The 23,506-nt window shown below is 33.4% G+C and overlaps 2 protein-coding genes across 4 annotated transcripts in view; both read left to right on the top strand.

Moving 5' to 3' along the window:
• LOC106664542 overlaps window positions 1-11,813 on the top strand; it is a 382,600-nt gene extending 370,787 nt beyond the window's left edge. For 2 of the 3 annotated variants that reach the window (XM_014390354.2, XM_014390356.2), the window contains exons 10-24: window positions 1,765-1,969; window positions 2,029-2,202; window positions 3,434-3,609; window positions 3,662-3,776; window positions 3,839-4,087; window positions 4,151-4,317; window positions 4,370-4,516; window positions 7,162-7,426; window positions 7,501-7,716; window positions 7,769-7,919; window positions 7,976-8,201; window positions 9,691-9,820; window positions 9,895-10,027; window positions 10,088-10,240; window positions 10,369-11,813. In XM_014390354.2, the coding sequence (XP_014245840.1) occupies window positions 1,765-1,969; window positions 2,029-2,202; window positions 3,434-3,609; window positions 3,662-3,776; window positions 3,839-4,087; window positions 4,151-4,317; window positions 4,370-4,516; window positions 7,162-7,426; window positions 7,501-7,716; window positions 7,769-7,919; window positions 7,976-8,201; window positions 9,691-9,820; window positions 9,895-10,027; window positions 10,088-10,240; window positions 10,369-10,919 (3,058 nt within the window). In that variant the 3' untranslated portion in view covers window positions 10,920-11,813. Of the gene's footprint in view, window positions 1-1,764; window positions 1,970-2,028; window positions 2,203-3,433; window positions 3,610-3,661; window positions 3,777-3,838; window positions 4,088-4,150; window positions 4,318-4,369; window positions 4,517-7,161; window positions 7,427-7,500; window positions 7,717-7,768; window positions 7,920-7,975; window positions 8,202-9,690; window positions 9,821-9,894; window positions 10,028-10,087; window positions 10,241-10,316 lie in introns of all 3 variants that reach the window. The other variant, XM_014390357.2, reaches the window with a different exon arrangement.
• A 2,990-nt stretch (window positions 11,814-14,803) lies between these two features.
• LOC106664544 lies at window positions 14,804-22,301 on the top strand. The gene is made up of 4 exons (XM_014390359.2): window positions 14,804-14,912; window positions 16,249-16,419; window positions 21,547-21,716; window positions 21,780-22,301. The coding sequence occupies exons 2-4, from the start codon at window positions 16,257-16,259 to the stop codon at window positions 22,158-22,160; spliced, it is 714 nt and encodes a 237-aa protein (XP_014245845.2). The 5' UTR covers window positions 14,804-14,912; window positions 16,249-16,256; the 3' UTR covers window positions 22,161-22,301.
• Window positions 22,302-23,506: the final 1,205 nt, after the last annotated feature.

Below are 23,506 nucleotides of genomic sequence, written 5' to 3'. Positions count from 1 at the left end.
ATCGGTTTTTATAAAAGTTTTAAATAGTGATATAATGATATTATTTTATTAAATTAGAAAACAGTATGTTTTAATTTAAGAGTGGGTAATAATTAATTAATATTTAAATTCTATCAGGGAAGTAAACGCTTAAAATAACAAAAAGTTTTTTAAAAAAACCCTTGAAAATTTGCACAAATTGAAAGAAACAAGTGACTTGAAAAACATTTTTTAGTCTGACACTTCGTGTCACATTTGTTTGTTATATACAGAATGCAACTTCCATCCAAGATGTTAAAATATTCAAACAAAACCAATTGAATAATTAATTTGTTAATTCGTTTGAGGGTACAATTAAACTTTCACAAAAGTCAAAAGTCGTCAGATTTGGTCTAACCTGTTTTTATACATGTTTTGAATAGTGATGATAACTTATAATTAATTAAGGTTTTTAGTTGAGATAAAAAGTGATGATAACATTATTTGCTTACGAGTACAACTAAACGGCGCAGAAGATCTACACTTCCGCAACACTCAAAAGTCGTGAGATTTGGTCTAATCCGTTTTTATATGTTTTAAATAGTGATATAATAATAATATTATTATTTTATTAAATAAGAAAATACAGTATGTTTTAATTTAAGTGTGTAATAATTAATTAATATTTAAATTCTATCAGGGAAGTAAACGCTTAAAATAACAAAAAGTTTTTTAAAAAAACCCTTGAAAATTTGCACAAATTGAAAGAAACGAGTGACTTGAAAAACATTTTTTGGTCTGACACTTCGTGTCACATTTGTTTGTTATATACAGAATGCAACATCCATCCAAGATATTAGAATGTTCAAACAAAATTGATTAATTAATTTGTTACTTCGTTTACGAGTACAACTAAATGGCGCAGAAGGCCTACACTTCCGCAACACTCAAAAGTCGTGAGATTTGGTCTAACCGGTTTTTACACGTTTTGAACAATGTACAATAATAATATTATTTGTTTACGAGCACAACGAAACGGCGCAGAAGGCCCACACTTTCGTAACATTCAAAAATCGTGAGATTTGATCTAACCGGTTTTTATACATCTTCTGAATACTATACAGTAATAATATTGTTTACGATTACTACGAAACGGTGCAAAAAACCTACACTTCCTCAATACTCGTAAGTTGTGAGATTTGGTCTAACCGGTTTTTAAACATGTTTTAAATAGAGATACCATGATAATATTATTTTATTTAATAAGAATAATATACAGTATATTTTAATGTAATGAGTAATATTATTTATTACGAAATATTATTTGGTTTGACATTTCGTGGAATATTTGTTATATACAGAATGCAACTTACACCACGTTATTCCACAAGACAAATTGAATAATGCATTTATTGGTTTGTTTTCGATATTGACCAAATTCCTGCCGAAAGATGGACGAAACAAGTTGAATAATTCTTTTATTTCTTTGTTTACGAGTACAACGAAACAATCGCATCACTCATAGGTCATGAAGAGTTATCTACACGAATCTGATAAATTTCTTAACAATAAGAATTTTTTGTAAAAGTAAATAGAGGATATTTCATAAAATATTTTAAAAAAGTACCGTACAAAATGTAACAAATTTGGGCGATGAGCTTTGGTACCTTTAAAAATAATTGTAAACCTTCAATAAATTGTACCAACACAACTAATACATCGCAGCATCACAAAACATACTTTGTTATTTATGGACAATGTTTTTTATTAATTAAGAATAAATGTTTAATATTTCATATTGGTCAGGTTGATATGGACAAAAATGTTGCCGAAAGATGGACGAGGTGAATACACCTCGATCCTGGTAATCGAGAAGATTGACGCCCTCGATGAAGGAAGATACACTTGCCAAATAGCAGACTGGGGTTTCCAAGAATGCAAAACTGTCTACATAGAAGTCGCCAAAGCTCCGCAGGTGCACATACTGCCCATGAGTGCCTCTCTGCAAAAGGTACCGGCATGAGTGACGCATTCTCCTTATAGAACATTATAACATTTATTCCGTTCCAGGGTGAAAGCATCGATTTGAAATGCGTGTCCACCAACGAGAGGAGGTGGTCGGATCAAGATCCCATTGGATACAGCTGGAGAAAGAACAAGGAACTCTTCCCGTTGTCACCTGGGAAAGAGGTCTGGGAAGACTTGAAGCCTACGGGAAGTATCCTGAGGGTGCATAACATTGAAGTACGGATTCATAAGTCTCATTGCTTACTCAAACAAAATCTAACTGTTTAAAAATAATCTAGTTTTCTGATAAGTAATGACAAACTAACTTAACTATCTTAACTAACTTTGGTCATAATTATGAAGTCGAATGGGTTCTGTCATGCTATCTGTAATATAATTTTTCCCATCAAATGTCTTCAAATTGTCAAAATTCCTTATTACATCCTTAACCTCACTAGCCACAACGACCTTTTGTCTGTTCTTATTTTACCTGTTTACATTTTAACACCCAAAAATGCTTCATTCACTTAAAAGCTCCCTACACATTCCTTACAACCTTACCCTTGTATCCTATTTAATGGACTGCTGTGTCAGAGTGAGACGCAGTAATTAATACTCAGATGTTACACCCCACAAGGGAGCAGTCTTGGTATTTATGGTTGGTAAGTAACAAAGCATTCCTTTGATACTTTATACCATTTAAACTGCTGAGTCTGGATGTTACCGCATTTTGCCTTGTTACTGGTATCATATCCAAGTGACTTCCCGCATCCAAGAACGCCTTATGATTGTCAAAGACTGAATCTTTACACAATACTTAAGTTACAACTATGAAGACATTTACGACCGTTTTGATTGTCAAAACTAACTTTAAACCACTCTGCACATGTGGACTGTGGGGTTCTACCAAGCCATACGATATCCAGCACATCCCATCTTTCTAATCAAAGATCCTCAAATTGTCAAAGCTCCGTACTACATCACTAATCTCACTATCCACATTCACCTCAACATTCTTTTTGTCAAAAAACTGATTCGATCCTGCTTCCAAAATTTCCTCGCCAAGCATCCTATCTCTACTGCTGAAGCCCTATCAATACATTCCCATTTTGAGAACTCGTGACATTGCGTTAAAAGATGATGATTTTGTAACCTCCTCACCCCTTAATCCCTCATATGAAGTACCAGCATTGAATGGGTTCTCTTAACCTGTGTCCTCTGGGTCCAGTGCCGGCCATAGAGTGAATGTTGCATTCAAAAGGAAAAATCCACCTTCCAAAATAGACACTAATTTGAAAATATAAATTAAACATTTCATAATAAAACATGTCTACCCTTTTTTTATGTCATCAAAAGTTTATTGTACTTAATTTCTTGGCTTATTTATTATCCATAAATATTTGTTGTATTATCTCGTTTTTCTCTTGTTTGTATTTAAATTTTTTTATTTGTAAAACTTATGTTTTAGAAATCAACAACATACACGTGCCTTGCTCATACGTTAGCGGCAACACAGGAGCAGAGTGTTAGAATTGAAGTCATTAATCACACATCAATGGCGATGTGTAAATCGGAGTTGTATAATGGTATTAAATGGAGCATAACCACTCCAGGAAGTACTGCATTAACTGAATGCCCCCATAGGTATTAAACATAAACACTAGATTTATTACTCATCTAACTACATTTTTTACAGGTATTATGGGATTGCAAAGCGTCAGTGCTTGATATCAGATCCAGGATTTGCGGTTTGGCAGGAGCCAAATTTTTCAAACTGCATATCTGACAGACTATACGGCATCATGACAAATGTACTGATTCAATCATATTTTGCTTGTTTTATTTTGTAATTGTTTTCTATGTGTTATAACAGTTTCGAATATTAGCTAGAGGATATATGAAAACAACGTTAGAAAAGACGAGTTCAGAATTGGTTTATTTTCTTGAAGATAGGAAAGGACTCTATCCAGGAGAAGGCGAGCCCATAATCGACTTGTTGCAAGAAATCCTTTTATATGTTAATGACACTTCTTCATGGGTTGATCTCATCGACAGTACCATGTACTTTTACAGATGTATAGACTTACTCCTAGGTTTCACCAATTCAATCATAAACGAACATGTTAGTATTGTTAAAAATAAAAAAAATCTTTGATTGAAGCTAAAACGAGACTATTATTTTTAGAAAGTAAGGGATGTTCAGGTATTGTTAAACAGATGGACTTTACTTTGGGCTGAACACACCCACAATGGGACTGCACATCATTTTTCGTATGATTCATTTGTCATAGACGTTATGAGCATAATGGACGACACTCATACAAGCTACTACATACCAAAACTGTCTAATGAGTAAGAAATTTACTCTATAAATTACAAAAAAATAATTCAAATGTTTTTACAGTTATCCAACATGGTACACGACGAAGGTGGCTGTTCATGTTGCTGCGCAACAATACACTGGGTTTGTCAACACTAAGAACATACTGGCAATTGTCAATTATCACAATATCACAAAATTTTTGCCAAATCGATCATCACAAAAAAATGTGTAAGTTTTTAACACAAATTTATTAAGGCATCCGACTTGTACATGCCTTTTCTTTTTTTTAAATTGATCTCTTTTCTGGCACATCATTTGAAAATTATCCCTGGCATCATGAACATAGGTAAAAGCTGTGTTGAACAATAATTAGCATTGGTGAGGTAGATTACTCCAAGCGGTAGATTACGCTGTTGACTTGATATTCAGTTAAAGTTTGTTGGCTGGGTCGTTCTTCTGGTTGAGAAATATTCAGCTAAGAATGGTGTCTTCCCAATCAGACAATGTCTTTATGAGGTTCATCCAGCTGGAGCGTGCCTGGAACTGCTTTATTGAAATGTTGGGTAGTCTGCAGTTCCAGGCACTCTCCAGCTGAATGAACCTTTCAGTTGGTCCTGCCTTATATTCCATAGCAAGAAGGATCCAATGCCATCTCTTCTTTACATGCTTTATGGCTTAATATAGATAAATTATGTTGTACTGGGCTTGAATACAATTGAGTTGAATGAAGAGTTTCTTGTGATATCATGACGTTTTAAGGGGGAAAAGAAAGAAAATACACGATTAATCAACTTGAAGAACTTAGAATCCGAACAGAATTGTTAAAAAAGTATTGCGGCTTGTTATACAATGAGAAAGATTGATATCAATCCACACAGTACATGTAAATTTTGCAAATGGGCACAAGAGACCCTAATATACTTTAACAGACTGTGGCGCCACACTTCTCTGCAGGATTAATTGGTTTGGCATATACAACATATGGTAACTACGTGGATCTCCTCAGAAAAAAAAGGGAAAAGGGAAAAGAAACAAGAAAAAGAAAAAAAAATTAAAATAAGGTTAATCCTTCTAATTAAAAAGAAATAATAGAAAATATATATACATTAATTTACAAACAATAAAACTTTATGATAAAGACCTTATTCACAAATCACACTCAGCTGAGATATATAAAATATTAATTTAGGAGAGATCAGAAGACAGAAATCTAAAAGCACGTATTCACGTGGTCGACCCAAGAAGAGAAGAAAGAGAAAAAAATCCTTTTTTTATCCGAGAGGTTTTTCCCCCTTGAAAACTCTGTATCTTTTTGTGGCGCCCTCTTTCAGGCTGGCGCCCTTTTCCAAAATTCTCCAATATATATACTATATATGTTATAAATACTCTCAATCAAACTCTGATGAATTAATTCCCACCAGTGTGCTATAAGTAAAAAAGTAAATAGGGAGCAGTAAACCAATTCCCCTGAGTATACATACAACTGAATATACATATAAGTACAGCAGAATGATTAGAACTGACCATGTATATCTCCATTTGTTGTCCCCCACTTTGTTCCCTACTTATTTGTTATTCTTAACTATTCAAAAATTTCTTCTTCTTCTCCTTGTATGTAAATATTTATGCCTGGGTGGATATCAATATACGGTATATCTAAACTCTATCCATCTGGAACACAGACTGTTCATGACCCACCACTTTAGACACTGATCAGTTTCCCAAATTAGAACACAACTTTCATAGTTACTCAATTCACACTTACACACACCCCTATTCTAATGGCTAACATGAAGCAGCCCCCCTTCACTACTAATCTATTTTAAACATATATTCCATTCGCGCTAATAAATACATTCACTCCAATGTGAGTGTAAATACACTCATCCACTATGAATTAACCATGTACAATTACAACAGCAGGAGTGACACCGTGGTATTTTAAATTCCATCAGAGGTCTCCCCCTCATTCACTCCTCACTAAAAATTCAGACCGTCAAGGTACTTAATATTCCACCAGGCGTTCCAGTCTCATTCATCATTAATAATTCATGTTCACTGTCATTAATAATTAGGTTACAATCAAACATGGATTAAAAGTAATAAAAAATCTAGTCGACTTTGTGCTGGCCAAGTCATTAAGGCATCTGACTCTGAAATGTGCCTCGCTAATGATTCTGGGTTCATATAACATCATAAGCTATGAAATTTTAATTGATAATTAAAAGATAAATTTGGAGAAAAAAAAGGAAAGTAGTTTTATTTCTTGTCTGCACACCCCATTGTTGGACGTTAACTGTACATGTATATGAAAATGCTTAAATTAAATTAAATTTGAAATCAGAAATAAAAAGTTAAAATGCCTTCCGCTCTGAGTCTATACATATGTTTCCAGAGTCTGCAGTCCGACATTCTAGTCCTAACTTAACTTCCTAGGTTTCATATTAGATGCTTTAATAATCTCTTTTGCATGCCTCTGCCCTGAGGTACAGTCCTATTGAACTGTAATTATTCTTAACCTAAAATAGCAGTGAAAATGATGATCACTAATAATATATTTGAGGTTCTGATGTTTAACACCTATATGTTTGTAATTTCTGATCATGTATGAGTCTACCCTTGCTGGTTTGTTCTGACATACATGTTTTGGCTTTGTGCCATGTTCAATCTAAAGATTACTCTCCTTGCTTATATCCCTGACCTACTACTGAAGATGTTTAAATGCCAAAATGCTTAACCAACAAAACCAGCGAGGCAGTGTCCAAACTACAAGTTAAGTCCCAACCTTTGTTTATCAAAAATGCGATCACTTTTAAAACACTTAATTTTTAAATATTTTATTAACAAACAGATTTTTGCTGGTCAATTTTCAGGGATGGGACTGAAATTATATACGAAGTGCAATCGAACATTCTGAGCATATCTGTAGCTAGGCACATGAAAGTGCACATCGAGGTTGATATTCCACTATGGGAAGTTAGAGAAGGCTGGAACAGGACATGTGCAGTCGCACCATCCTTGGATGCAAACTGGGACTTGTCCACGTGTCATCATGCTGTCAAGCAGCACAACGTGACTCAGTGCGTGTGTCAGTGGCCTGGAGTTTACTCTGCTTTACTGTCCATGGATTCTACTGCTGTATGCATACTATAATTCAATGCTATAAATATAAATAATTTCTGATTTGTATTAAATTTATTTTTATTTTTTAGAGCCATGTTGGTTTGAACCGGATTCTCCGTCCTTCCTCGATTGTTCTCATTGGTTGTACAAGCTGTCTAGTCCAGTCGCTCTTGGCATTTGTACTTTTGCTAGCTCGTTGGTGGCACAGAAAAACATGTATCCTCTTTTTGAAACTACAGTGTTGTGTTTCCGTTTCTCTTATAATGTGCATTTTCATGTATTCTGCTCGGATCAATCTACCTAAGGTAAATTTTGATTTTGCCAGTTTAAACATTTTTTAATATTTTTTGTTTGCAGTACACTTTTACATCGATGACAGTTCTTATAGAAGGTCTCATGCTTCTCGGAATAACATCACATCTCAGCAAGCTACTTGTAGTGTACACAGAGGTTGTTCGACTGCCTAATGTAAAAAATATAAAGAAGACTGTGTTTGGTATAACTACAGGTGCGATAAAAATAAGCCAATTAAAATCAAGACATTAATTTTTGTTTTAATTAAAGGTGTAACTTTACTGGCTGTTCTGTGCAGTCTGCTCGCACACCACCTAAATGATAACTATTTGGACTCCTGGTGGCTTCCATATGATTCAGCAATGTTTTTCACACTTGCCACATGCAGTTTTTTAATAGTCGCAATGTTTATTTTCCTATTTTTTAACTTGATGCACAGGTTGAAATTTCTACTTTGCATGCAAGATGAAAAGACAGCTCATATCATACGAAGAAGGTATTAAATTCAATTATTATAAATCAGGTCATAAAATAAGTTGATAGTGTTTAAAATGAATGAAAGTTCTAAGTACTTGTAAACAAATTTAACAATTTTTTCTATTAACTGTTGTCATTTTCCATGTAATTTTGAAATTCTGTCCTTCTCAGGCTTCTAAGTGATGAACTCCTCGATGAGTTTGAGTACAGTGTAATCCTCAAATGAAATAAAGTTTGTCCTGCTTTTCTTGTTTCGCAAAGTGTAAATCTGAAGGGGCAAAGTCAGATGTCAGTAGGTAGGGTAGCACAAACCATGTGTCTGCGAGTACATCTGGGATGAGTATTATTCTGGTGGAAAGCAATCCCTTTGCGAGAAGCCAATGCCTGTCATTTTTGGTCACTTGCTGACTTTAACTTTTCCCATTGTGTGCAATATACATTAGAAAAAATTAAATTCACTAATTTTGTGGTCCGCTTGACCCCACGATCTTCGGCTTGATACGCCGCTGCTCTACCACTTGAGCTATCGTGACGTCGATCCACTCGAACACCAACTTCCCATCTCACCCACACGGGTGGATCGAGGTCACGGTAGCTCAAGTGGTAGAGCAGCGGCGTATCTAGCTGAAGATCGTGGGTTTTTTATCTCAACTAAAAACCTTTATTAATTATAATATATTAATTGGTCAAGCGGACCACGAAATTAGTGAATTTAATGATTTAAAATGAAGTATACTTCACTAAAGCTCTCCGTGGCCATTTCATTTGTCGTCGAGAATCCAATCAAATTACATGACATTTGAAAAATGGCAAAAAGGAGGGAAAATTCAAAATGTGCGGTTGAGATGGGAAGTTGGTGTCCTAATGGATCAAGGTCACGATAGCTCAAGTGGTAGAGCAGCGCCTTATCAAGCCGAAGATCGTGGGTTCGAATCCCGCTCGTGCCATTGACTTTTTTATCTCAACTAAAAACCTTAATTAATTATTAGAAATAATGGTTTCATTGAGCAGAAGAAGTTCACAGTAAAGTAATTCCAATCCCAGCAAATGCACAACATTGCCATTTTAGGATCTAATCCTAGTTGTTAACAGTGGGTCTCTGCGTCTAAGGACCCACTTTTTATCCCCAGTTACACCATCAAACAAAAATGTGTTGTTTATAATGCGGTTTAAAAGGGAACCACAAATAGAAATATGGTCCAATTAAATTCTTCTGAAAATGTAACAAACCCGTCACTCTGCCAAACATATCCAACTACTTTTAGATGCAAATACGAGATATGAAATTAGAAAAAACTTGTTAAAACACAAGATCTCGAGCAAAACAGATGAATAAAAATGACTTAACTAATTCCTTGATGGAGTGTGTAAACAGTGCCCAAATATAAACTTCTTCAAAACATAACAATGATAAAATTTAGTTATTGACAAACCTAAACACTTATTTTATAACCAAATAAAAATAGAATAATTTAAAACTAATATTTTTTATTTTTTTTTATTTGCAGGATTGGCCTTTTGAAGCGTACAATTGTTTTATTTTTTTCGATGATGTGTATGTCCATTTCAAGTGTAACATACGTCAACAGTCCAAACAAAATCAATTATTATCTGTTCAGTGTGTGTTCTGCTCTTCTTGTAAGTTCACAAAAACAAAATAAAACCATTTTTTTTTTTTCAAAATGAATTCATCTATCTGTTATCTATTCCAGGGTTTTTTCATTTTTTTCTGTTACATTCTGCACAGTGAGTCTTCTCTTAACATTAAACTACTAAAACAGTTGAAAATTTATACTTCCAAAGACCTCGACTATAGCTCTGAATCTGACACAAATTTATTTAACTGTAAGTATTTTTAATATTAAATTTGTTTTATGTATTTCATGATTGATTCCCATTTTCCAGTCTTTACAAAACAAGACCCAGAAGTGGAAAGCGACTGCGCTCCACCATGCATAAAATCAACCCCACCGATTCAGATGACAGAATTGGTACCAATCAGTGAAAAACTTATCCCAAAACCAAAGATGGTCACGTTCAACGGAGAGCCGAATATTTGTTAGTCTCACCTAAATATAATTTTTTAAAATAATAATTATTTATCTGATTGACTAGCTATGCACTATTTTTTTAGAATTATTCATCAGTTGTTAGACCCGAGCAATTACCGTTTATTGATGTTTTAGGCGAGAAGAAAGAAAATACAGATGTTGATTTAGAAGTGTACCCAAATAGTCCTAGAAAGTACAACAAAGGTATTTTATTGCTAGTTAATGCTCCTGAAAAGGCCCATATTACAGAAGACACGTCGTCATCGGTCAATGATATTTGTACAAAAGAGTTTAGCATGAATCCCATTCCTGATGTCATCACGAGCAAAGTGTTTGTAGATGTAGAAGTGGACCAAGAGAATAGCCTGTTACCAAATTCGACTCGACTTCCAACCAAAGACATCCCTACTAAAGTTCCTTTTGCAACGGAAGAGTCGGCCGACAATGACGTTTTCGTCGTGCCGGCCCCTACGCTCGAACCTGCTTCAATCAAAAGCAATTCTGAAGTTTTACCAACAATAATGGAGGATGAAGACTGTGAGGATAAAAATGTTCTAGACCGGATAACTCATGATCTAGACTACCTACTAAACCGAAAACCAGAAGGCGAGATTATTTCTTACCAAAGACATAAAAAACAAACAGGAACTGATCCAAATAAACCTATTCCAAGCACCAATTTATAAAGGAAATTTATTTACTTTAATAATTATTTATTTTATTTAGATAATTTAGTTTATAAAACATTCCTAGTTTACATTATTAAAAATATTCTGACAGATCTCATAAATTATTAAATTTAGATAAGTTTATTCAAATGTTCAATAGGTTAGAACAACTATTATATGTTTATAATTGTTCCTATTGTTCTAAGATAATAATTGAATTTTCTGTTTTTCTATAATTTGGGTTGTACTTTGTTTAGTATGTAAATAATTATTTATTTGTTATGGATATCCTATTCGTGTCTAAGACAAATCATTACTGGGAATTTTTTTCTATTTGGATAAGAGCATTTTCAAGTGAAACTAGTTTTGAAAATGATAAGTACCTGAAGGAAATAAAGTCAAATTTATTAAATTATTTAATGTAAATAGACTGTCAAAACATTTACTCTTATTTAACTTTTCAGTGTCATACGTGTTTGTATATTCTGACTAATTAGAATTTCTACTAATATTCTTACTTTTTAAATCCAACAGTATTAATTAGTAATAAATATGTAAATGATGTGTCAGTAAAAAAGATTGGATTGAGTTTTTGATTTAAAAAAAAATATATATATATATAGTGTTGACTAGGTTTTTCATTTTCTTCAAAGCTCATTAGTCATTGTGTTTGTTGTTAACATTATTGTTCAATTGTATTGAATTAATAAAGTGTTGTGGAAATATTGTTTTGTGTGTCTTAAAAACAATGTAAAAATTGAATTTGTTGAGACAAAAAAATAGAAAAAACTATTTTTGTATTGATGATACTAGCTCACAAATAACTGTGTTATATATTTATAAGTGTGTAAATATATTAAAAAAGAAAAGAAAGTGCCTTTAACATTTTGTAACTATATTCGATTTATAAACAATTGATCAATCTATGTTATTGTTCTTTTATGAAATAATAAATTAACTATTTACAGATTTATTACGATTGTATTTAACCTTTTATTGAAAAAAGAAAAAGACCTAATGATTATTGGCTGGTTCTCAAGCTGAATTAGTCATTGTCTTCTATCGTAATTTCTGTAAAATTTAAATGAAATTATAGCCACTAGAATACTCGGGACTTGGTACATAAAGTAAGTAAGAAAATAGCAAATCTCAATTTTACCACACAATTACAAGATACAGCTAAAAAGTTGTAATGTTTGGTCACAAAATAACAAAAGAGACTGTGAAGAAACAGAGTAAAGTCAACAAATTATTGAAATTTAAATTTGTGTAATAAAACACTGTAAGTGGACACTAATAAAAAATTAACTTTGAGCTTGAATGAGCTTGAATAATTAGGCCTGTAAGCCATAAAATTCACCACACTGTGGGTTTTTTATGTGTCTAATACTAAGAGATATAGCTTAAAAGACACAGGATACATGCTAAAGAAGGCTATGACAAATATCATCAAGGAACGCACAAAAACAAGTAATGAAAATAATCCGTAGCAAAGAATTAATATTACTATTATTATTCTTTCTATGTAATGTCTTGGTTGAGATAAAAAATCAGTGTCACGAGCGGGATTCGAACCCACGACCTTCGGCTAAATACGCCGCTGTTGTACCACTTGAGCTATCATGACCTCGATCCACTCGGACACTAACTTCCCATCTCAACCCCACATTTGAAAAATGGCAAAAAGGAGGGAAAATTCAAAAGGTGGGGTTGAGATGGGAAGTTAGTGTAACATCGAGCGGCGTATCTAGCCGAAGATCGTGGGTTCGAATCCCGCTCGTGCCATTGACTTTTTTATCTCAACCAAAAACCTTAATTAATTGTAATATATTAATTGGTCAAGCGGACCACGAAATTAGTGAATCTAAAACAAGGCGACATTGCTAAACTGTAATGCTTAGGCATCAGAAACCAAACTGATGGTTAGCGATTAAATAAAGGGAATCAAATGAAATATAAAAATGTAGGATGAGTTTTTCAAAGATCTTTCCTATGAAGGGAATTAGATTATAGGATGATAAGAATATAAGTGCGCAGTGGTTTGCTAGTTTTCAGGATTATGATAATTGAAGAAAATTTCAATAAAAAACTATTTTTTTACATAAAAAAGGGAAAACAGTACTAGACAGTATGTGACGTATTATAGAAACTTTTTATTCTAATTAATTAATGTTTTATTGCCTCTTGACTTGTCAAACAGCTGAGCTAGAAGAAATAATTTATAATTAACTATAAATAATTCAAACTGGATGAACTATATGCTGAACGTAGGAAAGTAACTTGTTGGCACCTAGTCTGAGGTAATGCGAATGAATCGTGTTGTGAATGTAGTTTATTAGCAGGAATGGAGGAGCTCCCATTACCCCAAGAAATAGAGAGTTCTATTGGGTAGTGTGAACAAAATTAGCAAAATTAACAAAATTCAAAATGTGAATGTAATTTATTAGTTTCAATTAATTAATCTTTCAGTAAGGTATTTGTTGAGATAATAAGTCAGTGCCACGAGTGGGATTCACACCCACGACCTTCGGCTAAATACGCCACTGCTCTACCACTTGAGCTATCATGACTTCTACATAGAAGTCAAGTGGTAGAGCAGCGGCATATTTAGCCGAATGTCGTGGGTTCAAATCCCGCTCGTGACACTGACTTTTTTATCTCAACCAATTCCTTACTTAAGATTAATTAATTGAAAAGAATTTATTTGGTCAATTGGACCACAAAACCTAATTGATGTAATTTATTAATGCGAACAGTGGGAGCTCATCTCCAATTTACACTAAGGAATATAAGTATTTTCTTGTTTCTTTTTTATATATTTGTTTCTAATTTTTTTATTTTATCTACAATTGATTAGGCCCTGAGGTACATCGGATAGAGAGGAGATTACCTTCTTAGGGTAATGGTACATGCATATTCAGTGAAGTGTTTATCGTTTTGTTTGAGAATAACTGCCAATTGCAACAAATTTCTGTAGGCAGTTCCCAAAGAGAAAACAATCTGGAGGAAATAAATGGCCAGTCTGATCATAATTTGGCCACAGAAACGAGAAAAGAAATTATAAGCAAAAACTGCAAAAAAGAAACAGAATTCAAACTTGCATATCTGTGTACTAATTGTAGGAAAGTTATTTGTTGGCCCCAATTAACATTTTTTCTAAATAATTATTAACTAAAAAATGTATTGCTAGTCTTGTGTAGTTTGATAATAAGAATTAATATAGCAATATTCTATAATTTGTGTAAGATTATATTCAAGGAAACATTGTATTGTTGTTATATAAACTGCACTATGAGAAAAAATGATAATAATTATATTTAAATTGTTTGTTTTTTTAAGTTTCCATTTCAGGTGATAGGGCACATAATATTAATCCTTGCCACATTTTCTGTCAGACGTATTTCAACGTTTTGCCCATGTTTTTGAAAACGTGAGACAGGTTTATAAATATCTTACATAATCTAAAAAAAATTTTAATGATAATAATAGAGGGGCATATTCAACACCAGTTGTGTGCACAACTGTTGTTTTCCAATAGTGATCAATAAAACAAGTGTCCTTTGAAATATTTCAACGATGATTAATTTCTAAGTAAATGAAGAACAACACCTCTACAAACATGCCAAATATTATTTAAAATTTTACAACCAAAATTTTTTATGAATATTGTGTCCTTAATATCCATATTATAGTTTAGTTTCATTTAAATAACAAATGATTACATAATTACAAAATCTTTTTAGACAATTAATTAACTCATATAACACTCAAAAAGTAATAAAACTGATTGAAAATTTTTAATGAACTCTTTATTGTTTCATGATTTGTTGGGATTGAAAGATAGCGCTATGGAGTCGACCAAATCATTTGTTAGATAATCAGTTTAAACACAGAAAATTGTTTCCTGCACGTTAAACGTTCTTCCCCCACCGTATATATTGGTATGTTCTGACTCTTTTGCTATCCAGCAGTGCATTGGACACTTCGAAGAGAGAATCTGTCAGTAATTAAGTATGTAAAAAATTTACTCAAAATGTAATAATATTATTAATATTGTTGAAACAGGATGAATTTATTTGTAAACTGATAGATTACAAATGTTTCATTTGAAATCCTCTTTATATTTTAAACAAAAGGAAAATAGTTTGAAATTTTGGAATTCAATTTGTATCTTATCAAGCTTTATTTTATGAACAAAAATTAATAGTTTTTTTTTTCATTTGTTGAAATTAACTAAAATCTTTCTTGTTTAAGCATAACTAGGTATTTGGTTTGGTTTAATAACAATTTAAGAAGAAATATTCTGGTTTAAACACATTAATTGTCAAAAATTAGATAATTTGTCCTTGAAAGTCGCAAATAAAATGAATATTCATTAATTTAAATTTTTAACATTCACTTCATAAAGTAGACAAATTTTTTAAAACTTCAATTAAGTTGAATATACAAGTTTATATTAGAATAATGTAGCCGGATTATTACCATTATTAATATTATTCTTTTTTTCCTTTTGGCAATTTGACAGATAGCCAGTGGGCTATTGTCTAGGATGTTTTATGCACTGTACATTTTCGGTAAAATAATTTTTAACAATTATTAATAAAGTATTGTGTAAATTATGATTATTAGTATTAGTATTAGTATTCTTATTATTACCATTATTAATATTATTCTTTTTTTTTCCTTTTGGCAATTTGACAGACAGCCTATGGGCTATTGTCTAGGATGTTTTATGCACTGTACATTTTTGGTTAAATTTTTTTATTGTAAATAAACATCATTATCTCTCTATCTATACGTTTATATACAAACAGAAAGGCAGATTATGAGGAAAGGGCAGAAGGCAAATCACTACGGGTGACCTTGCTGAAATCGCTATCAGTAATCTGTTAACAGGATGATATAATTACAATCAACATACATATTCTAATTATGAGGGCTTTTAAAGATAAGACCTAAGTCCTCTTCCACAACAGTTCGCTCCCAACTTTAAGTGATCTTGTTCAAGAGAGAGAGAGAGAGAGAGAGAGAGAGAGAGAGAGTGAGTGAGTGAGTGAGTGAGTGAGTGAGTGAGTGAGTGAGAGAGAGAGAGAGTGTGTGTGTGTGTGTGTGTGTGTGTGTGTGTGTGTAAAAGGTTTGCATAATGTACCAGTAGATATTATTTAAAATGCTGTTTTTTCCTCGCTATATCATGCAAGGTCATTTCTGTAAAATAGTCTACATCCTTTAGAATATTCAATTGACTAAATGCCACAATTAAAAATGACTATAGTATTGTTTACAGACTTTATTGTACCTTTTTCACACAATTTGTAACTATAATTTTAAATTCTGTTTAAATTCAAAGGGGAAAAAATGCGACTGCAAAAAGTGGTGTTGGAGCATTACGAGGTCGAAAGGAATGGCGAAAAGTTCAAATTTGTCATTGAGAACTTAGTAACGCCGGAGGAAATGGAACTGGCGGTCCAACACATGGTGACTTTCTTCTTGCCAAGGGAACCCTTATGTGCTTTGACAGGTAAATAATTTTACAAAAAAATTTTTCAACAAAATAGTAAAATGTGAAGAGAATATTAAAAGGTGACTTTGTTTAGACAATTAGTTTAATTAAATAATCATTTTGGATACACCAAGCATCTGGTGCATATCTAGCTGCCCAGATCTTTTTCTTCTGTGCCCTGGGTCCCTCAAATAGGTAGTCTTATATAGAAAAAAGAACTTAATTAAATAAATACTCCAGTTTAAAGGGGTGGCACCTCTGGCTTCACCCAATAATCAGTTTTATTGATTAGTGCAAATCTTCATGTGGGGGAGGTATGTTATCAGGCAGGGTCATACGTCTTGAGGCGGTAGATTGCTAGAGGCCCCCCTTCTTATGATTAACTCCTCTGCACAGCTAAGCCTCCAAACTCAGATGACAGGTGTTTGTATCTGACACCTAACTCTAACTCTTTACTTCAACTCTGTCTCTGACTTTCAGTACCTCAAGAGATGACTCTGACTCTCTGTCTTAATCTCTGACTCTCACCCCTGATCTCTCCATATGATTACAACTCAACTGACTCTGACTCTAACACAGATTCTAACTATGGTTCTCGTCAAACTCAAATTCTAGTTTTGACTGACTCATGATCTCTTCATTTCACTCCACCTCTAATCACAACTGGCACTGATCACTCTTACCCACATTTTGACTACGGTTCTCATTGAACTAAAAGTGTGGTTCTGATTGTGTCTCACAATCAACTGATTCAATCTCAATTTCTGCTGACTCTTGCTAACTCTGACTTTTACCAAAATTCTGTCTGGTTCTGACTAAATTCTAACCCTGACTCACAGCCTTTTCATCTGACTCCACCTCAACCGACACTAAATTGTGTTAACTCTGACTCTAACCAAGATTCTCTAACTATGGTTCTGCCTCTGCATGTATGTTCAGGTCATCTAACTCACGACCTTTTACATGCTTGCTCAGTTAGCAGCCTTGAGTGATCCTTGGTTAGCGAGATTGCTGATTGGCTATAGATTCTTTCTGACGAGGCAGTGTTTGACCTGGGATGACCCTACCAAACCTTAGATGGTGTGCTGTTTTGATTCCTGGCTCTAGCTGGCTGGGCCTCAGACATGGTACAACAATATTCGTATCTTGTCCAGAAAGACATGTTCAACAAACCTGGTTTTCAATCATTTTAGTCTGCTGATTTCATGTTTCATCTGTCAACCAAGTTTCAGCTTCTCAACATCTTCAGTTTTGCGTTGGTGTTTTAATCCTGTTCTTTTTTATTTCTTTTGTTTTTGTTTGTTCTTTTAAGTGAAATATATAAGGAGTGTAACATTAACGTTGTTCAATATAAATGATCAAGGTGGAATCAGGATGTAGATTAACTTTTTGTAAATGATGGTTTTACTTACAGAATTTGTTGTTTACAGCTGTTTGACTTTCAAGCTTAAACCTCATCTCCAATCCAAGGAGTTAAACAAGCACCAGCACGTGTCACGATACGACTGACCCCCCCCCCGTGCCAATGTGTATTCCAATCAGCAGCTGATTTTATTATCGCTCGATTTTGAATGTGCGAAAAGCGGGAATTACAACACGACTAAATTTTATCTTATTAAATACTGCAAGAAAATCATTTTAAATTAGTGATTAATTTGTGTCTTTTTATTAATTAATTAATAGAATTAAAATTAAAAAATAAAATTAATAAATTGACAATATAATAATACATTTAATAATAAACATTAATTTGATTAATTTGTACGTCAAGTATTATTTACATACTTATTGGGCTAGAGCAAAAAAAATTCAGGTTTTGAAGAGGTAGTCAAAAATATTTTCAATTTTTGTAAAATAAAGAAAATTTATTCCAAATATTTTCCATCACAATCTATACACGCCTAAGCGCTTTTATTCCGCTGACCAAAAATCTTTATTTCGGCTATAAAATTTTGGAAGGCGTTTTCGTCTTCACCGCGTTCTCTAAAAAAATTTATCCGGCAAGAAGTGATCAAATGGAAAAAAAAGCGTAATTCTGTAGTCGAGAGGTGAATATGGAGGGTGCGGTAAGGTTTCATCTCATAAGTCCTTAAAATACATTGCTACATGTCGCCTGGCGTTATCGTGAAGAAGGATCAGCCCCTTACAGTTTACCAATGCTGGACAAAGACGTTGCATTTTGTCAATTTATTGGCAATATTTTTCTACCTTGATAGTTTCACCATAATTCAGGCAGTTATAGTGAACAACCCCAGCACACCATGAAACAGCGACCATAACCGTTTTTTGGGTGCAGATTTGGTTTTGGGAAGTGTTTCGGCGCTTCATCCTTGGCCAACCACTGACCTGTACGCCTCCAGTGTCATACAGAAACCATTTCTCATCGCAAGTAATGTTTCGATTGAAAAATGGGTCAATTTGGCTCAACAGAAGAGACGTGCGAATTTCAAAGCGTCGATTTCTTTGGGCTTCAGTTATTTGGTGCGGTACCCATTTATCGAGCTTCTTTACTTTACCAATTTGCTCCAGAACCACGGTTGAGTGGTCAACACTAAGCTCTTCCGCAATTTCTCGTTGTCTTACATAAATGTTCGTCAATCAACGTTTTGAGTTGGTCTTCGTACACAATGGAAGGTCTACCGCGACATTCCCTGTCTTCGAGATCAAACTCACCAAAACTGAATGTCTGAAACCATTCCTGCATCTTTCATTCGCAAATACTTCCCTTCGTCCAAACTGTAGTGATGTTTCGCGCGGTTTGGGCTGCAAGTTTAAATTCATACAATAAATTTGACGAAAATATAGTTTGGACATATTTAATTTCGTCGGTCCTTACTCTTATAAAATTATATATAAACTAAAATGTTTTGCGCAAAAGATGATAGTTAAAAGCATTTATGATAATCCACAAATTAGATTTGAGGGTTTAGCTTTGTTTACACGACAAGTATCTGCTAAATAAAACAAATTTTCAAAATCTGCAATAATTTTGCACGAAGCCAATATTTAAAGTAGCAGGGAAGTCAAAATCTATTATATTATTTATGCATTTATTTCTATGTTCTTTAAATCTCGTTTCAATTTCTCAACCGCTTTGTCGTATATATTTAATATTGCAATCATTGCAATTCAATTTGTAACCCCACTTTTTGACAAGTTGTCAACCTTGTCTTTTGAAAGAATGTTTATAAGTGACCACGTACCTCTAAAAGCTACTCTAAAACATCTTCCCTTTAAGAACTGTATATCCTTTTTTCGGATATTTCATCAATGTATAATATATATATACATCATATTATAATGTAGGAAGAAAACCAAATGGTCTTTTTTGCTGGGATGGCTGAATCCAATTGTTGCTTCTTCAAGTTAATTGTTTGCTATAAATGATAATTATAAAAAAGTATTACAAATCATTAAAACCTTCATAAAAACAATGGATATCAAAAAATATTTATGGATAACTTGCTAGTGAAAATAATAAAAAAGTAACGGCAGAGAAATTAAAACGAGAGTTAAAGAACGATTTCCTAAATCGAACAAATTTTCTGAATTTGACCTAAATGAAACAAAACACAATTTAAATTTAAATACTACACAGTCCTACACAGTTTCAACAAAGGTAAGACATGTGTGGTGATTAGTGACCGTTAATCGATAATTATTCAGAAATCTTGAGATGCGGTCTGGTGTGATGTAGGTTTCAGAAAAACATTTTCTTTATCGTGCCAACGTTTCGATCTTTATTGGGATTATCTTCAGGGCCTGGGATTTACTAACATTGTTTACAATTAACAAATACATTTTGGAGTGGAAAAGTGAATTTATACAATGCAAAATATATTTTTTATATTCAATCAAAGTATTTCTACTCACTCAAAGTGTTTGTCTTCTGTGTAATTGTGCCATTCTTGCGTGTCGGGTTGAGAGTGCCAGTGAGATTTTACTGTTTTATGTTACACGACACACAAGAATGGCACTATTACACAGAAGACAAACACTTTGAGTGAGTAGAAATACTTTGATTGAATATAAAAAATATAATTCACTACTTTCGTGGTCCGCTTGACCAATTAATACATGACAATTAATTAAGGTTTTTAGTTGAGATGAAAAAAAGTTAATGGCACGAGAGGGATTCGAACCCACGACCTTCGGCTAGATACGCCACTGCTCTACCACCTGTCACGATAGCTCCCTCTCGTGCCATTAACTTTTTTTCATCTCAACTAAAAACCTTAATTAATTGTCATAAAAAATATATTTTGCATTGTATAAATTCACTTTTCCACATCCTAAATGTATTTGTTAAATGTAAACAATGTTTGTAAATCCCAGGCCCTGAAGATGATCTCAATAAAGATCGAAACGTTGGCACGATAAAGAAAATGTTTTTCTGAAACCTACATCACACCAGACCGCATCTCACGATTTCTTAATAACGGTAAGAAACTAGATTTATTTGAAAAATTTGAATTTAGAAAATGTAAAATTAAACATGGAGATAAATGTATAAATAATATATTAGATTTTGGCTTACCTCCTACTTTAAATATGTACCTAAATAATATTTTACATACAAATTAATTAATTAAATTTTTATTTTTAATATATTAATCTTTTTTCGAGGGTATTTCAACTAAGGGTTATAAGAACTCCCGGGTTGACGGTGTTTAAAAAAAAGCCCATTTGTAAATATGTCGGTTCGAATGCAGAGCCGCTGGATTCGAACCCGGTACCTTTATCTTACAGTGAAGGACGCCTAAAGCGTTGCGGCCCATTAGTTAATTATATTATATTTGTTAACTATTAATTATATTTTTTAATTTCGCATTGGCGGGGGATCGGCGAGTTCAATCTTACAATTCATGTTAGAGACGTGTTGTAAGTCCTTCAATCTGATTATGAGTTTAAGCTTGAAATACGGATGGTTGTAAATAAAAATTTGTGAGTAGAACCAACTTTTACAAAAATTTAGTGTTTTTCTATCGATGGTTTTGGTGTATTTGATGTGTAAGGGTTGTAAAAAGGGTGAGGAAATAAGAAAAGACACCGATTAAATAATAAACCTTAAACGTTTGTAAATTACAAACTCATTTGTTTTAAATAAGATAAATATTTGATCTATATCTATAAATGGCTCTTCAGGATTGAAGGATGATCCAGATTCACTGGATAGTATTTGCAAACTTTGGAGGAACTGTGTAATAGAAGGAACTGGGATAGGTGCTTACCTTCTCAATAATGACGGAACCAAAAGAAAACTAGTCGGAGTAAATATGACTTCGGTTTCCAGAATTGACGAAAAAGACGATGAAGTGAGTATATGATTTAATTTGTAACAAATCTGTCTGATTACTTACTACAATTATTTTTGTTAGACTTACAAGGGAAAAATTTTCAACGTGATACTGCAAGCGATCATTGACCAGACGAAAGCTTCAAATATATATGCTCGCTATTGCGTAGATGAGTATCTATCGGCACTTGGACTATCCGTAGATTCCGCCTACCATGGTTGCAAGCTGGGATACAAGATCCTCGAAAGTCGTGCAAACCTTTGCAAAAAGCTCGGAGTAAAAGTGGCTGGGACTGTCTTCACTGCCAGTGCTTCTCAATACCTTGCGAGCAAGCTCGGCTACGAAATCCTAGTCGATTGGGACTACAAATCGTTCAAAGTAAACGAGGAATACCCGTTTTACAAAATGTGGGAAGTGAGAAAAGAGAAAACAAGCAAGATGATGGCTTATAAATTTCAATAAACAGTGATTTTAAAAAAAAGTAAAAACGGTGTTTTTAAAATCTATTTACTTTCATAAGACTTTTATAAAATGTAATAATCTCAGTGTTACTACATTGATGAACAAAATAACAAACAAATAAACATCACCCTTAAATTATAATGTATTTAGGTTTATTCGTGTTTTGCATACCAAAAATAGGTTTTGTTTTAATAATAAGATATTTAAAAAGAAAATGTTTATTACCTAATTCTAAAAAAGCAATTATTTATTTAAGCAAAAATTTCAAAAACAAATAAAAATTATCCAGAAATCGTGAGATGCGGTCTGGTGTGATGTAGGTTTCAAAAAAACATTTTCTTTATATTACTGAAACCTACACCACACCAGACCGCATCTCACGATTTCTGAATAATCTTCGACTAACGGTCACTAACCACACAAATAAAAATGTAAAAAAAAAATTTTTTTGTCCCCTTTAATATCGACTGTTTCCGCCTATGGCACGAATTACATCTGTTAAACGATTTTGCAACCCTTGGAAAATTTTCTGATAAAATCCTGAAGAATTCTTTCCCATTCATCAAGAACGCAGTTCCAACTCTTCTAGGGTGTTAGGACCTGGGTTTCGCCATCGTACTCATCGCTTAAGTCTGTCCTAAATGTAAATGTCGATTGGGTTCAAATTTAGACTTCGAGCTGGCCATACCAAGCACTTAATTCCAACCTCATTCAGGTAGTCATCCACAGTAAGTCCTCTATGGGGTCTGGCATTATCCTGCACTAGCAAGAATCACTCACCGATTTGGGGGCCAAATGGCACTACATGTTCTTTGATTGTCTTGTCAGTACCCCTGTGAAGTTAGAGATCTTTCTCGACAACCAATTCGGTGCGACCGTCCAAGGAAATGTCACCGCAGGACATTAATGACCACCATGGAATGCCACCTTGGAAGGAGCATAGAGGCGTACCTTTCTCAAGAGCCTCTCTATATGAAATTACACCCATCGGAAGATTTTAGGTCAAATCTCAACTCATCTGTAAAAAGAAATTGTTCCCTATGATTATTTGGAGATCGTGAGCTCCTGTCTGGTGTGACGTAGGTTTAAGAAAAAGATTTTTTTTATCGTGCCAATGTTTCGAACTTTATTGAGATCATCTTCAGGGACTGGAATTTACAAACATTGTTTAAATTTTACAAATATATGTAGGATGTGAAAAAAAATTATACAATGCTAGAAATTTTAGATTCAATGAAAGTATTTGTACTCACTCAAAGTGTTTGTTTTCGTATAGATGTGTCATTCTTGTGTGTCGTGTTGAGAGTGACATCAATATCTCACTAGCACTCTAAAAACTTCTATAA

The sequence above is a fragment of the Cimex lectularius genome, unplaced genomic scaffold (assembly GCF_000648675.2).
Source record: "Cimex lectularius strain Harlan isolate CLEC.00 unplaced genomic scaffold, Clec_2.1 scaffold13, whole genome shotgun sequence".
Classification (NCBI taxonomy): Eukaryota; Metazoa; Arthropoda; class Insecta; order Hemiptera; family Cimicidae; genus Cimex; species Cimex lectularius.
The sequence above is the reverse complement of the archived record's forward strand: the minus strand, read 5'-3'. Positions and strand labels throughout refer to the sequence as shown.

Bases quoted from the DNA above. Each gene is read 5' to 3' on its own strand.
- LOC106664544 (XM_014390359.2), top strand. From the start codon at position 16,257: ATGCGACTGCAAAAAGTGGTGTTGGAGCATTACGAGGTCGAAAGGAAT. The intron at 16,420-21,546 runs GTAAATAATTTT...ATGGCTCTTCAG, and splicing joins ACCCTTATGTGCTTTGACAG to GATTGAAGGATGATCCAGAT. The intron at 21,717-21,779 runs GTGAGTATATGA...TATTTTTGTTAG, and splicing joins TTGACGAAAAAGACGATGAA to ACTTACAAGGGAAAAATTTT.